The following is a 16702-nucleotide window of genomic DNA, read 5'->3' as shown; positions in this document are numbered from 1 at the left end:
CTATTTATACACTGTTTATCAATCTGCTCTCTCTTACGAATGTAATTTACACTTCATGATATCTCTTAAAACATAATATCAACAAAAGCCTCATGCAAGCCTAAAAATACGCAGCTTTTGGGACAGCAAATCTGAGCCATGTCACCTGGCTCACTTCACAACTGATCCTGCCAAAAAATACTGTTTGCAATACAAATCAGAGAAAGCAGGCCATATAAAATCTCCTCAGAATAAGTGCACATTTATATAGCCAAATGTGTGCCTCCATTATTCATTCCAGCTGAAATATACAACCAAAGCCTCTGACAAAAGACAGATAAAGCAGGCCATAGATTCAGATCAGCCTCTTTCTCATTCACATTTTCTGTTGCGGCAGCAGAATAAAAGACCAATTGCTCTCTCCTGCTGTTGAACACTGTCCACTGTGTCTTGTTCTACAGCATCTTTTTTTTATTAAATGTATATTCTGTAAGTAATGTACATATCAGACAATATTAGCTTGAATTATTTTGGTTTATACCTGCATTATTTTGGCTATATACCATTATAATCATAATTAGCACATAATTATTTCACTCTTATTAATTCCTTCTGTTGTTTCTCACCTCTCTAGCTACCCCATCAGCCTCTCCTGGGGCAGCTTCCATATAAAACCTGCCCATTATGGTTAGAACTTTACCCCAGTCTCACTACATGCTCTACCAGTGCCTGAAGAATAGCAGCAGAAACAGCAGGGAAGCTTTACTGAAGAAGAGAAGCGAGAGTGAGAGTACGTGGAATGAATGAGGAAGTAGTGTGTGTGGGTGTGCATGTGAGTTAGTTCGTAACAGTGAGAAAGAAGAGTTTGTGTGTGTGTGTGCACAAACTGTGCTTGTTTTTATATCTTGGTGGGGACCAAAACATCCCATGATGGTAGGAACATCTGACTGTTTTGACCTCGTGCGGACATTTCCTCATCATTAGGAAATCTGAAATCTGAACAAAAATACTCCTTATTTAAAAATAAATATATATAAAAAAAAACTAAAACAGATTTTATTCTGTTTTATTCTGAGGTTAAGGTTAGGGTTATATTTAAGTGTAGGCAAAGCATTAATTAGCTACAGTGATAAGTCAGTGGAAACTCCTCACAAAGATAATAAGACCTAAGGTTTATACTTTTGTGACCGTGTGTCTATGAACATGTCTTGAACAGTCCTAGGGAAGAAAAGAAATCTCACATGATCAATTATAAACCAAGCCAGTTTTGACAGAAAGCATTTCTGAAGCATTTTTGCTCATCTGTATTATCAGTACAAAGTTGTTCATGTACTGAAACACTTCAATTAGTGCTTACATCTGCAATTCTAGCAATTACAGAAAGATTGTTGCTCTAGAATTGTTTTTAATTAAGTTTGGTTTCCATCACACACACTGTGTCTTTACTGGGATTAAATTGGCCATTATAATGACAGCTCCAGCATGTACAAAGCCTCACACTTTGTATTTGCATACGCTCATGATACAATACAATCATACAATTTCATAATTGTAGTTTTCTGTAAATAAATTATATAATAATGTGATCATATCACTGTGTATGACACTAACTTGAAATTCAGGAAAAGAAACTTGTTGTTAATTAATAGCTGTCCAAATGCACATTTTATCATAAAGGAGACATCACACTAAGAAACTAACAGTGTATGGTTAAACTCATATTTTTTTAAAGCTTTATCTGTTGCAAGCTATTGTACATAAGATTATACGTAAGATATGTCCCTATTATCCGCAGAATCCCCAGTCGGGGAAAAGTACTGGATGAGATATGGGAAAATTTCCGTTTACACTTTATTGATTAAAATGTTGTTGTTTAACCTTGAGATGTATTTGGAACAATATTACTCAGAAACCCTATAAAAAAAACCCATGGAAAAAAGGGTAATAATCTCTTAGCACAACATTTCCTGGTACGCAGCCGGATACATTTGCCTGCCTCAACCAATCATTGTTTGACGTACAGATACGCGTGACATGCGGCTAGCTTCTGGAAAGATTGCATGTTAGCACATGTGTGCCTCTGCGTGCCTTTCTTATCCGTAAACCTCCTTTCTCTGTCACGATGCAAATATATAAATACATTTCAATGTAGAAGTATAAGGAGGCCCTTAGACACATGTGTGTGTGTGTTTGTGTGTGTGTGTGTGTGTGTGTGTGTGTGTGTGTGTGTGTGTGTGTGTGGACAGGGGAGGGGGTTTGATCTTTGGGAAAGGAGCCAATCCAATTAGAAGCAGCAGTGCGAGCCCAGTTTTTTTTTAAACTGTGCTAAATTTACATTTTACCAGTCTTTTGCCTTCTCTGTCTCTGCTGCTCTACTCTCTCTTTTCAGTGTCATTCTTCAAAGGAAAAGGAACCAGAAGGTCCCACCTTTCTATACTACATTACACCACCTCCAGTGTGACATCCTGTAAACCTATATCCTTCTCTCACAAGTCAGAAGTTACACTACAAAGAGCAGATTGTCAGTGTTGCACAGCTTGGAAAAGGCTTATCACTAGACTGCAAAAGGACACAAGCAAATGCTCTGAGCATTCCGGGGGTCTCTGAGCCTGCTTGTACTGTCCAAAACATGCACAGAAAGCTTACGACAACCCCCACCACCACCACCACCACCACCAATAAAAGACTAAAACCTTGACAAAGTAGTCACATCCTCTTCTACACACACTGTCATTCGCTCCAGCAGCTGTGTGATCACAGTCTCATGGGGCTTCAGGCAGCGTAATATAATGCAAAGTCTCCTTACACATCCGGGTGAAGTCCTTCACTACGGCTTCCTTGCTGACAGACATGGGCTTTGGAGGAATGCTTGTGTGTTTGTCCTAGACTGCTTGGCTACACCTGACCAGCTGCCGCATTTGTGCGTGTGTGTATGTGTGTGTGAGCTATGACATTAAAGTATGAGCATCAGAATAAAGCAAATGGGCCGTAGCACCAATGTGGAGAGCACTACACCTCCTGACTAATTCAATTCCACTATAGATGGGAGGCGGGATGTTAGTATGAATTATTAACCTGCTCAAACAAGGGGATTACACAGAATGAGATGCTCAGATGCCACTTCCTGATTATACCACCGATTCAATTAGAGATGAAAATGACTTCTGTGTGTATGTGTGTGTGTAGAAATAAGCCTCAAGATCAAGCAAGAGAATGAGGACAAATCAAACAGGCCATGTTGCCATGATGCCACTTCAGCAACACAGGCATCTCTCAGCCCATTTTCCCAATAGCCTTTGCAGTCCTCTCATAAGCACTGGCACTTCCATAGACCTGTCCATCATGCTAATCCAAGGAGCTATTATTTATTTAATTAAGAACGGGGCAGCTAGCCCTTCAGGATACTGTTTCATTATTTGAAACTTCCAATTCAATACTATTTTATCTGTATAGCAGTTTTAATAATAGACATTGTCATAAAGCAGCTTTACTGAAATCCGGATATAGATTTAGATCCCTAATGAGCAAGCCAGAGGTGACAGTGGCAAAGAAAAACTCCCTGAAATGACACAAGGAAGAATCATTGAGAAGAACCCGTGTCAAAAAGGAACCCATTCTCTTTTGAGTGACACCAGTGGTGGGATTATAAATCACCGCATACTGTAAAGTGTGTTGAATAATATTTAGTATGAGCAGAATGTATAGATCTTTAGGCTATCCACTATAGAAGAATGTGACTTACGAGTGTAGCTCACGCAGTGTAATTATTCTGGTTAAAGTCTTTCCTTACTGATTAGCATGCACAATTTCCAGCACTGATTTGTTAACTAGCTAGCTTGTAGACAGTTTTGTACCTTGCTAACAATGATTCAATGATTCAATATTATAAACTAACTTACGCTGTCAAATTAGATTGCTAACTAGCTAAAGATTTTGTAGATTTTTAGATACAAGCCTTTGCATATATGCTATATAGCCAGTCATACATTTCCTACCTTTAGAAAATGTGCATTTTAAAAACCACTGACTGCCAAGCTATTGGCAAAATACTGCCAGACATATCATATCTACATTCCATTTAAACAAACCAAACACCACAGAGCTTTCAATGCAATGTCCTGCACTATAATACGGAGTAACCTGCAGCCAATTACCAGCAAAGAGCTACCATCAGAAACGGGCTCTTAACTCAGAATGCGTTCTTAACATATTTTTAACATAAACTCCTGTTGTGGGAAAAGTGATATAATCACTGATAACTTTTAAAATAATAGAAGTACCAACAACCTCTAGACCACGGGAGGTTCAGGTTGTTCCCTGCAGACTGAAGGACAGTGAGGATCATTCTGTATCTAACCCTTTCCACTCAGCTAAAGGTGGAGAGGTGCTAAATTAAAGTTAAATGCCCTCTGGAGGTACTGGTAATTGAGAGCTGCCTTTAAACAGAGTTGAAAAAGGGCCAGGAAAGTTCTAAAGGACAACATTAGGTATTCAGCAAAGACATTTCTGGTACCTGAATATGCACTTTAAATTGTGAAATATGGCACATTGCAGTCCTGAGCCAAAACAGGCAACGAACTATATTGCTTAAGCCTTATATCTATAAGAAAAATACTTTACTTAGAGGCTAATCACTTAAATACAATTTTGCTCCAAAGCCAACAGATTACTTTTTGTCTAAGTCATCACTGGAAGTGTGAAAAATGACAGGATTAGATGAACAAGGTGGGTACAGTGCAATACAAAACCACAACCTAACGTACCTTTTTCAGACGTCCACTCTTAGTGCCAACAAAAGCCACGCAGTAGCCGTTGTACACATAGGAGGTCACTGAGGTCATGCGGTCTCTGGTTTCGGTGTAGAGTGTGTGTCCAGTCACCAGCTGAGAGCCACCCAGGGGTTGGTTAATGTCCAGACCACAGAAGGAGTCATCAATGGGCACCGGCTGTAAGTAAATAACAGCTCGTATTAATGATGTTAATGAAGATGTGATTGCTTTTCAGAAGAAGGTAATGTTTAATGTGAAAGACAGAGTGGAAAGCAGTAAGCAAGGTGCTTTGGCTCATCACTTGCTCATTACAGTACTTTAGCCCCATGAGGGACAAAATTAAACTGTACACACCTACCTACAACTATCAGATGTATGCATGCTCGCATAAACACTGAAAATAGGTTTAACGCTTGCCTTGAAATTCTAAATCACAGCTTACTAAATGCTGATGCCTGATTATGAAAGCTGTTGGCCTGTTCTCTCTCTGTGTGTGTGCGTGTGGGTGTGTGAGTGCGCGTATGTGTGTGGCTCACACTTAACTCACCTGTAGAATCTGAACAGAAGAGTGTGTTAGATTACAACTGGATGCTATTAATTCAAACATTAGTCACAATGAACAGTGAACCCACTTTTTTCCTGGAAAAAAAAGTCTGAATTCAAAGAAAAGGTGATCGCATAGGTGATATACAGATAAATAAAACCATTAGAAAAGGTATAAACACTTTTAACTCTACCTCTAATCTTCATATCTCTTTATCTGAATTGATTTATGTGAACTGTTACAAATTTGCAAGTGTGGATACATGGTGGAATAATGTCTAGCTAGCAGCAAATTTGACCAAATTTCCTATAAAGGAGCAATCCAGCCAGACCTCATTTGTTTGTTTGTTTTCTTACTTACCTACTTATTTATTAATTAGTGAGTCTTGCACTTTAAGTCTTTACCTGTTTAAGTTTTATTTCTTTATACATATATACATATATATTTTTATAACATTAAAAGTATATATAATAAATAATAATAATAAGAATATCCAATACAGCAATGTAGGTTTTAATTGAAATCTCATTAAATGAACAACATTAAGCAAACACCACCACTAGCACACATGCACAGGCAAAGATGGAGGTTTATAAACCTTTACAATCTAAGAGAGAATGCACAGTCATTTTTCATGTTGAGCAGAACCCTGACCTGACATCAATCTCCATTCAGAAAAGAGCAGTAAGTTACAGGCTTCGCAGCTAGCTGAGCGATCGTCTTGATTCAGGTCAGCGAAAGCCCTGTGACTGGCACTGGCCTCAAACTGCCACAGAGAGTCATCGAGAGGAGCACACTGATGTAAGCACACTGTTCATCACCTGCACCACAGCCTTCACAGACATTAACACTGACTTTCCAGCTACAGGCTGTAAAATTTTATGGCTGCCCAGCCAGTTATATAGGCCCAGGGAAAGCAATAATGCACAGAGGGTATAAATGTACGCAGGCCCTCCACACCACATTCTCTTTTATTTCCCTTTCTCAAAATAGCTGGAGCAATTCTCACAGGTGAACTCAAAAGCTGAAATGATTTAGGTGGTTACATTATGCACGATGCACAATGTATTTGCGGAGCTGTGAGTGAGATCAGACAGCTTGGGGCAGGAGGTGGGGCAGGTGGGGGTGTGTTAATTGGAAGTTACACCATGAGACCTCACTCTGTAACTGAGACCACTGCTTCACTAGCCATGTAAATTGAAAAAGTGTGTTGGTGCAGTGTTGCAGGTGCAGCTGTGTGCCCGAGACTGCGAATGTAATTTAGCCCATTTGGTTTCCATTAGAGTGTGAGTGTTTAGATGATGTGCATAGATGACGACCAGCAGATGCAAATCTGCATCCTTTCCTTTCCTTTGCCATGGTCATTCCCAATACCAGCTGGTTTGAAGCAGTTTATTCCAATTTGTTAGGGAATTATATAAAAACGCATATGTATATGTATATACACCAACGGCCACTTTAATAGGAACAGCTTAACTGCTCATCGATGCAGTTATCCTATCATGTGACAAATGACAAACGTCAGTTGGTCTTTTTTTTTCTAAACTTCAACTGTAGCCTCAGACTCAAGGTCAAAGAGTTCCGTGTTGTTTTTCTGTTCACCACGGTTGTAAAGAGTGGTTACTTGAGGTACTTCAGCCTTCCTGTCAGCCTGAAACCTGTCAACAAGGCATTTTCCCCTGCAGAACTGCCACTCACTTGATGTTTTTGTTTGTTTGCTTGCTTTTTGCACCATTCTGTGTAAACTTTATAGACTCTGGGAGATCATTGGTTTTGCTGGCGAGTGTATATCCATCCAGTTTCCATACCATTTATCCTACACAAGGTTGCAGGGGAGCCTGGAGCCTATCCCAGGGAGCTCGGGGCACAAGGCGGAGGACACAAGGCCATGCCAATCCATCACAAGGGACAATCTCATACACATTCACACACTACGGACAATTTGGAAATGCCAATCAGCCTACAACACATGTCTTTGGACTGGGGAGGAAACCATCGAAACACAGGGTGAACATACAAACTCCATGCACACGGGGCAGAGGCAGGATACAAAAGCCCAACCCCAGAGGTGCGACGCAAACGTGCTAGCCACTAAGCCACCGTGCCACCCCGGCGAGTGTATATACCGTATATAAACTCCCTTGCATTTTAACCCTAGAGTTTAATGTTTGAGTCTGTACCTGTTTTTTTATATTATTTACAGAAAAGTATGGAAGAATATTAACTAAATGTGCATTTCCTAAAGGAATTCACTCTTTCCCATAGATAGGTCATACTTGTGCGCTCCAACCAAATGGACGACACGTAATTAAAATCAGTAATTATTTCATGTTGCCAGTAATATGGGGTTGCACTTTAAATGCTCTTTCAGCTGCTCAGACTGTTTATAACTAAGTGGCACTTGAGCAATTAGTCAGGAGCCACACAGGTCTCCTTCATCAAGAGCGGAAAACATCGATCTAAAAAGTTACTGATGAATTTCTATTTTGGTTTCTGTCAGTGGTTTGCGCTCTTGTACGAGCACCATGATTTCTTACAGCAGCATGCTTATATTTAGAATTTCACCAAGACTCCATTAAGGTTGGGAGGCCTGTATGATTTCAGTTTGCACCTGTAATGCTGTAAGTCAGCTCCACCTCTGATTTCCAGTCACTGTGCTACATTAACGTCATTACAGTAAAAGTAAAATCAGAGGGAATGCTTAATTATTTGAGACAAATCTTTGATTGAAATAATTTGGATCAGTCATATGTCCAGCATTTGTATGGAACACTTAATGAATTTTAATAAAGTTGGAACATTGTAATTTAATACAGAAATTCATGAGAACAAAAGTTAAAATGCTAATTGTATTGATATAGTGAATGCAGAAATAGAAACACATAATAATCCTAAATTATATATATATATATATATATATATATATATATATATATATATATATACTAACTTGTGAAATTACAATTGCAGTCAACAATGAGAGATGGCTATTAAAGTTTTGTATCGTCAGTTCCAGGAGATCAGATCTGCAGGAACTGTTTTCTAGAATCTGTTTTTGCTAAATAGCCTAGCTGCTACACTCTACATGAATGAAACATGATTCAGGTATTGTTTCCTGTGTTGATTCAGTGCTGAAGGGTGGATTCACAAGGTGGCCTTATTAAACCTACTGCTGTTGTCAAAGAGACCACTGAGTATGGGTGAGGATTGGGACCTGTGCACTTTGTAAAACAATAATCCCTCACCAATTGCACAAATAAAGTGCAATGTGTGAATAACCAGACATGCATTTTACAGAGCTTTCATAATAAAGAGGTTCATTCAGCTAGAAGGTGTCTAATGATGTTAGATTACATTATTTTAGCCTTTGCTTTTAGTTGCTACAGGATGAACAAAGGATGGGTTTTTTTTTCCAATTCATTGTATTGGTATTCCTCATACTTCATTATGGTCAGTTTGCTTAACATGCATCTTTCTTTCTTTCTTATTTACTTTGGGGGATAAAAAGAGGTTTATGTTGTCTCTGTCTCTGTCTCTCTCGCTCTCACATGGTGGTATGGTTGTTATGCTTTTGTGTTAAAACCAGGAGAGAAGCCAGTCGAGAAGGCCACATCTGGTGCCATCTAAAATAGTCAGGAATAACTAGCAGGAAATTAAATAAAAACACTCCTGTCTGGCTCCACTGAGTGACTATACTGAGCATGGGCAATTTTTTAAAGTAAAAGGAGGTTATTTTCTATTTCAGAGGAGAGGGGGGTGGGGGGGGGGAGGGGGGTTGTTGAAGAGTATATTATTTCTTTGGAAAAATATTTTCATACTCCTGCTGGTCTTAAAAAAAATGAAGAAAAATAGTTATGTGGCAGGAAGAGGGCACTGACCCCTTCAAACCCCCTTGCTAGCAGGACTGTTCTGAGTAAGCTTAAAGTGCTTCCCGTGTGAATCATTAAAAATGCACCCAGTGCAAGCCATTAAATACTATAGATTTATTGAGCAGGTATTGAGCAAAACATTTTTTTCTAAGTGCATCTTCCCATAAGTGATGACAAATTCCTAACGCTAAAGAACAAAGCAAAAATGGCTGGAGACTTAAGTGCACTGTGGAATGTTTTAATGAGATCTAGAAATACATGGCCTGGCTGACAGGCCCATGAGTATTGATGGGAGATGTGTCAGTGGGGGTGTAATGGGGCTGGAAAGGTGGAAACCATGAGAGAACCTCCCAATGCTGCCGCTTAAGCGGTGCAAACAAGTGTCACATCTTCCTCAGGGAACACCTGCCAGCGTTTGGCTGATAACTATCATAATTCCTTTCATTCCTATTATCAACTAAGGAATAAAGACACAGAGGACATCAGCCTCCTGAGGCTACATTTCTTAACTGAATTTAAAAGGACTGTAGATACTGTGCAGGGACGTATTATGGAGTCCGGCTCTGGGGTATTTGGACGCAGCTTCTTTTCTCTCACTCTCAGTCTGTTTCTCACCCTGCTCTCTCTCCTATATCTCTCCATGCTCTCCCTGACTAGAAAGGATTGGTGTATTTGTATTGCAGTGGAGGAGAACATTACTGCATTACTGCTTTAATGCTTGCCAAGAAAAATAAATCCATTCTAAGTTGTGAACATGTCTTATTCAGATAGATTTTAATGTGACTAATTATCCTATCAGGGCTATAAACTAATCATTTTTAATTACAACTAAATGAAGATTAACTTGATAAGAGATTTACATGATGGAAGGAATTTGATAGGATTGAAGGTTTTATTGAAGCTCTGTTGTGTCTGTGTCAACTGTTAGACTACAATCTTATGATTACAAATGTTTGGTGTCATTGGTTAGAGGCATTTAACTGAGTACTGCTACTGAAAGTGAAATTGATGAGACATTCTTCAAATAATTTCATTAATAAATATTAAGGCCCTAATACAATCCTCAAAAAGGAATGAAACAAAGTGCCATTTGATCTTAAAAGAACATGATGGTATAATAGCAAAGGGTCCCTTACCGCCTTGGTGCACTGAACATCTTTCCCCAGCAGCCAGCTCAACTCCAGGTTGCCTTCTCCTTGGTAGCAGGACTGCAGGCGCTCTTTGATGCGGGCATTGATGTCCTTGATGGTGAAGACGCAGAGAGCTGAATCGTCAGGGGGCCGGTGGTACTGCTTCTGGCCTTTAGAAAAGATGGCAAAGAGCACATCATCTGTGGCACTGATGTTGAGAGAGGTGGCAAGCACTCTTCCTGGTTTGGCCAGGTAGGCTGCCTGTAGCAGCCGGTATTCTATGCCATTGCGCACACAGCCAATGGGCAGTGACACATAGGAGTGGAACTTGTGGTCATCTTTGCAGAGACGTACAATGCGCGAAATATAGAAGAGATCATTTGAGGAACCACTGGAGGCCATGCCGTTTTCTGGCGTCTCTGGTTGTACGGTCAAAAAGTACACAAAATTGCCACTGGCAAAGCCATAGATGTAGTAAATGTCAAAGTGGGAGACCAGTGCTAGGGTATCTGAAGGAATCTTGATTAATGAGGAGACGAAATCAGTGTGCAGTTCATAGTCAAGCATGGCTGAGGACTCTGGGTCACGAGGAAGTTTGCGGCTTGAAATGGTTGGGAAGTAGTCTTGCTTCCCATCTACTGCAGTGCCAATGAAAAGCGTGCCATCTTTGCCCTGGGAAGGCACAATAACTCCATACATAGTGCCTGTCTGATTGACACTAGAGAGATAATGCTCTTTCTTGTGTGACGGTTCTACCAGTATGAAGAGATCATCCAGCCGAAGTAGCTTGCATACACCCTGATAGAGGCTCCCACAGGCCAGTAGCCTGTTCTGAGAGTAATCAATAAGGAGAAGCTTGTTGACATTGTTGGTAGAGACCAGTGGTTCAGAACATGGCTGGACTATGAGAGGGGGGTAGCAGGCCTTGTTGTCATCTTCAGGGCCAGTGTCATGGGAGACCAGGAGAGTGAGGTTGCCAGAGAGCTTGTAGACTCGATTAACAGCACCAATATAAAGCGCCCCTGTTGTCTGATGGACCGTCAGATGATTGAAAGACCATTCTCGCTTCTCAGGGTGAAATGTGGTAAATGTCTGTCCACTGCATGTTGTAGCAAGTGTTAGCACCAGCAGCCAGATGCACAAGGGCAGCGTTAAAGAACTAGAAGAGTTTACTTGTAAAGTCCTTTGTGAATCTTGCTGGCCCTCCATGATCCCAAAGGACAGCAAGGAGGAAACAAAACTAGAAATCAGGCAGGGTCTCAGAAGTTACAACCTTTCTGTCAGAGTCCTAATGGTTAAACTGTATGGTTCTTCTATTTCACCGTCTTCACATGCTTCTGAAAAACACAGAAAGAGACAGAGGGCGAATGAGTAAGACTAAGGTCATCCTGACTCACATGTAAGTTAAATGGAAAGAGATAAAAGTCAAGGGAAAAGCTGATATTTCACCAGGCTTACTCTCTGAGTTGCCATTCAAACGCTCTTAGAGACAATGGCCGGAAAGCTTTATCTACACATTCCAAAGGAGTTGTCGTGTAGGAAAGTACAATGACGGAAAGTGAAGCTTTATAGCAAAGGAAATTAGCATGACCTGATGTCATGCCACCAATTCATACAGTACAGTGTTTAACTAAAGCTTGCTGCAAGATTTGGGTTATTTTTGCTCAAATCAGTGTTTCACTAGCAGAAAGGCTGATGACTAAGGCCACTGTTAAATGGCTAATTTTTAAATACATAAACCAAATGACTATTACTGGTAATAAGCAAAATTGATATGAATGCATTTTAACATTTTTGAATTATGCATTCATGACAAGAATAGAAATTAAGGGTTCCTCATTTCCATAAAATTCATTTCTAACAAATATCACTGATGCCCATTTATTTCCTTCACAAGTGTCATTTATTTCCATCTGGCCCTAATTGCTTTGACAGTCTATCAGTAGAAAAGAGAGAAAAAACAAGCACAGTATGGAATTTTTGCAACAGCCTTTTGAAAAGAGCTTCAGAGATCTGCCTACTTTATACAGTAAATCAAAAGGGAGGCCCCTTTCTCAAGTGTATCTTGGGGAGTTAATTATCTCATCCACCACACAGGGAGGCCTGAATCTTATTACTGAAACAAAGTGTGAACAAATTGGGTGCCAGTTCCATGTACCCTTCTTTACTCTCTGCTCTTTAAGAGGGCTGTTTAACAGGATCTGAATCTATTAATTATGCTTTCCAATTTTGTTCCTGTGTTTTTTCCTCCCCTCTTTTTTTACCTCTACATCTGACACAATCAAAGCCTGGGGGAATTAATCATTGGCAGCAGAGTAATCATTCCTAAACGAATCAGGCCACCATTAGAGATACCAGTGCTGTCATCCAGCCACATCCACCACATTTGTATTCTTTGTTATTCGTCCCTGGCTGGTCTGCATATATTATCACAGGCGAGCGACATGAGAGGGCAGCAAATGGAGACAATGGTTGCGCCTCTGAAAATCAAGTATGTGCTTCTGAAAACTCAGTTTAGCAGCATAGTATATGTAATTATATGAAATAAAGTGGCACGTTTACCAGAATGGCAATCAGTGGAACATTAGATGCCATTATTCCTTATACTTACATTCTAAAAAGAAAAGACTCGATTTTGCCAAAATTGCATTCAGATGTCCTGGTGCCCTTTAACATCCTAAACAGCTGACGGCACATGTGCTTGCCTGATGTGTTTCAGACGACTACTCCTGATATTGTCCAGGCCTGTCCTTGTTCCTGACTCAAGATTCAACCTTTAACTTCACTGCTGTACTACCTGTATTTTCACTGGGCTCTGGGGCGCCCTTATCAACCTGAAAAATTGATTGGTCCTTTTCAGCAAATAGGGAGGCATGCGATGAGATGTCTTCCTCCCAAGAGCAGAGCATTAGCATGGCTATAAAAGGGGTTATAAAGCCAGGCCTGTGCCTGGGCTTGCCCTTCATGCAATTTCTTTGTTACAGTTTGCACATGCTAGAGGTGCAAAAGCACATCCCTCTGGAGCAGTTATTAGAGACCTGCTGAGGCAGTATTTTAATCGAACCCAGAACCCCTTTCCCTTTAAGCACAAACAGTACCACTCCCATTTTCATCCACTTTAGTTCTCACAATTCACATGTCTCTTAATCCTATCTCCCTCTTTGTGCATCTCTCACTTTCTCCCTTCTGCTGGGTGCTGTCTCCATGTAAGAAAGAGTGCTTCTCTAATTTTTTATATAACAGCAGCAGCTGTGTTGAAGAAGGGAGAGAATGTTGGAAACTGTTTAACCATGCCACTGTTTAACAGCAAAAGCCATCAGAAATGGAAGGTTCTTTGTTTATTATGTTCTGTCTATTTTTTTTATGGCTAACGGGTCACTTTACATTATGTAGCCCACATACAGAACTAAAGAGAGAGGACTGATGTTCTGCTTGGTATCCTTTTTATTGTCTGAGGTAATTGTTTTTGCTTTAAATCTGCAAAAAAGAAGAGATTAACATGTCAATGTTAGCACCTGCAAATCATAGTCATGTCAACCCACAGCTTATATCCACAACAGGGCAATTTCAGCATTTTTCCAAAGTGCCAACATTTGTCCGGTAGGGATGAGAAAACGAGCATGTTGACAGGATTGTATTTTGCCATAGCGATGAGTCATAACCTCACATTGCACTAGTGGGAAAGTAGCAGCTTTCTTATTTAGCTTCACTGCTTTGACCACACAAACACTTGCAGTTGAGGGCAGCCGTTGTAAGTGAAAATTCCACCCATTGATTTACAGATCTGTAGCTATTTCTGTAGATGGCATGCAAAAGTATATATGTTGCCGGCAGGCTGACAAATATCAGCCACGGACAGAAGTACATCTTAAACACACATGCACATCAAACTCCAGTGCATGCATTTAAGTAGCATTTTCATAGTCCTTAATTTCAGATCATTTTCTTCATTTCCCTTCAGGCGTTATGTCCTTATACCACAGTAACCATCCATCTGGGAAGAGAAAGGTCACACATGCTTCTTTCAAGCTGCTGAGCCACCAGCTAGGCAACATTCCCGAGCAGCTCATCACAAGCGAAGTGCTAAACTGCTTTCTACATATCAGTAACTATCACCAAAATAAAGCAATATGTCTGAAACTGAGTAAAAAACAGTGACTCATCAGTTCCTCATCTGCTGAAATGCATCCAATTGCATTGCCCTTTATTTTGTTGCCATTGTCAGCAAATGACATAGTGCGCATTTACTGGAGCCAGTCAGGCTTTTGAGTTCTAAAGCATAATTTTAACATTGGAATTCCAATTTAGTGCAACATTATAGAAGCCTATGACTGCAGTGACACTAGAGAGGCCAGCTGTAATTTCTGTAAGCTAGATTTCAATGGGAATCAAGACATACCACAAATTCATAGTTAGTTAGAGCTATAGATATAGTGATTCTAAAATGATTCTTGATGCATCTTGATTCTATATGTGATGGAATATTTTATTACTGTGTGACCATTTCTTTTTTATTTTAAAGCACAAACTCAAATGCTGTACCTTAGTTCCAGCGAAAGCAGTTTGCGACAAAACTTGCAATTGACCTGGTAATCTGTTTGTTTCTTCCAACTCCAGTTAGAAACATACGTCATGATTTCACATATCGTTGTATTCCCGAAATACTTTATCCCAGTATGACAGAGCTTGCACATGGCATGCTTCTTCCATAAGGTTTTTTTTGTGCTTCTAATTTATAAAATCTAAAACCTACCCATTCGCTTTCAAAGCAGAAGCCGCAGGTCTGGGTTTGTCCATCTTCAAATCTGAGCTAGCTTACTTCTAACTAGCTAATATATACATAGCACACTTGCTAGCCTACGCCTTTATATTTTACCATCCAATTGGTTTAGAATTGTGGGTAAAAATATATTTTGGCCCCCCCAAAAATATTTATTTAATTAATTTATTTATGTATTTATTTGTTTGTTTGGTTTGCATCTAAGAATCCATTTTTTTCCCTCACATTAATATTCTTACTATCCAAATTCACATAAGTCAATTTGGATAATTCCAAATAGAAGCTAATTTGGATAATTCAAAGATAAACTAGCATAACAAAATTCACAGCAACAAGATTCACTAGAAGTTCAAAACCATAAACTATAGCAATGCTAGCTAGTGCTGTGAAAATACAAGGTTATGAGTATCTCTGCAGAATAATTCTGATGAGAACACGTAGAATGGAAACCAGGAACAGGAAACCACTGCGTTCCACAATCCATGTGGCCTGTGATTATGGTGTGAAAATAACTGCTGTTTTTCTTAATGAACAGTAAGGAAAAGCAAACCACATGTTAGTGTTAACAGCCCCTACCACACAAGTACCCTGTGGATTGCCTTTGCTTCGTCAGCTCATCAGTGTGTTAGCATCTCCACATTGGTGTTGGCTAGGCTAAGCTAAATTTTAGTGTTCTTTGCCAACACGAATCCTGCCAGTAATGTTGAGGTACATAATCTCTGGAAATGAAATCATTGCCATATTATGGTTGGATATGAATAAGTATATTTTGAATAGGCAGGGAGCAATAAAAGGATCGAATGCCACTCTGCCATTCAACTGAAACACTGCCCATAATTTAAAGCAAAGATTTCAAACTCCATGCGCCAACCACTCTGTAGTCACTGAGCCCAGCTTAGGAGCTCAAGCTGATTTAGTCAGCTACTCCACACTCAGTCCTTTTTTCCTTCCCTTACTAAGATTCTTCATAATAGAACAAAATTTGCTTGAGCTGCTTGATTCATATTTACAGCTAGAGTACTGACAAGAACCTAAAACTAAATTCCACCTTTTTTATGGTTGACAACTGTTATGTAATGGAACAAAATTGCACAGACAAACTATTTGAGTAGCTTAAAAACGATCAAATTAGAGGAAGTACTCCCTTCTCAGTTATTGTCATGTTAAAAATAGAAGTTTAATCGTTGCTGAAGCAAGTTCTTCTTTTGTGAGCATGTGACTGATAAAACAATTAGTCCGTGAGGTTAGTCCATTAGTCTTTATTTCTTGCCTGACATTCTCTGGTGGTGATAATGAGAGGCTTTGCTAGTGCAGGGTGTCATGCCAGAGTAGTGATATTTATAATTTCTTTTGTCTCTATTGGCTCCAACTGCAGCATGAGGCAGCCTCGCTCTCCCCATGCCAGCTCAGAGAGTCAGCTTCCGATATACAGCACATTTACCTCCCACTTGGGAGGAATAACACAGTAAAGTGGGCACAGAGTACACTCACAATGACTGCATGTCTTCCTGTCAACTCCTCTCTCTGTTCTCTTTTACTTGGTCTGTGTTTGGACTGAAAAACCCAGATAAGTTTTGACTGCTCACATCTTGGCTACAGTAATAATGCTAAATGTATAACTACAGCCATAG

The 16702-nt window shown here is 39.8% G+C and overlaps 1 protein-coding gene across 1 annotated transcript in view; it reads right to left on the bottom strand.

Moving 5' to 3' along the window:
* plxna2 (plexin A2) overlaps positions 1-16702 on the bottom strand; it is a 203044-nt gene that overhangs the window by 156874 nt on the left and 29468 nt on the right. The window contains exons 2-3 of the mRNA XM_026920718.3: positions 10298-11628; positions 4743-4925 (exon numbers count right to left, since the gene is read on the bottom strand). Coding sequence (XP_026776519.1) covers positions 4743-4925; positions 10298-11500 — 1386 coding nt within the window. The 5' untranslated portion in view covers positions 11501-11628. The remainder of the gene's footprint in view (positions 1-4742; positions 4926-10297; positions 11629-16702) is intronic.

The sequence above is a fragment of the Pangasianodon hypophthalmus genome, chromosome 16 (genome assembly GCF_027358585.1).
Source record: "Pangasianodon hypophthalmus isolate fPanHyp1 chromosome 16, fPanHyp1.pri, whole genome shotgun sequence".
Lineage (NCBI taxonomy): Eukaryota > Metazoa > Chordata > Actinopteri > Siluriformes > Pangasiidae > Pangasianodon > Pangasianodon hypophthalmus.
This window is presented reverse-complemented; position numbering and strand designations above follow the sequence as displayed.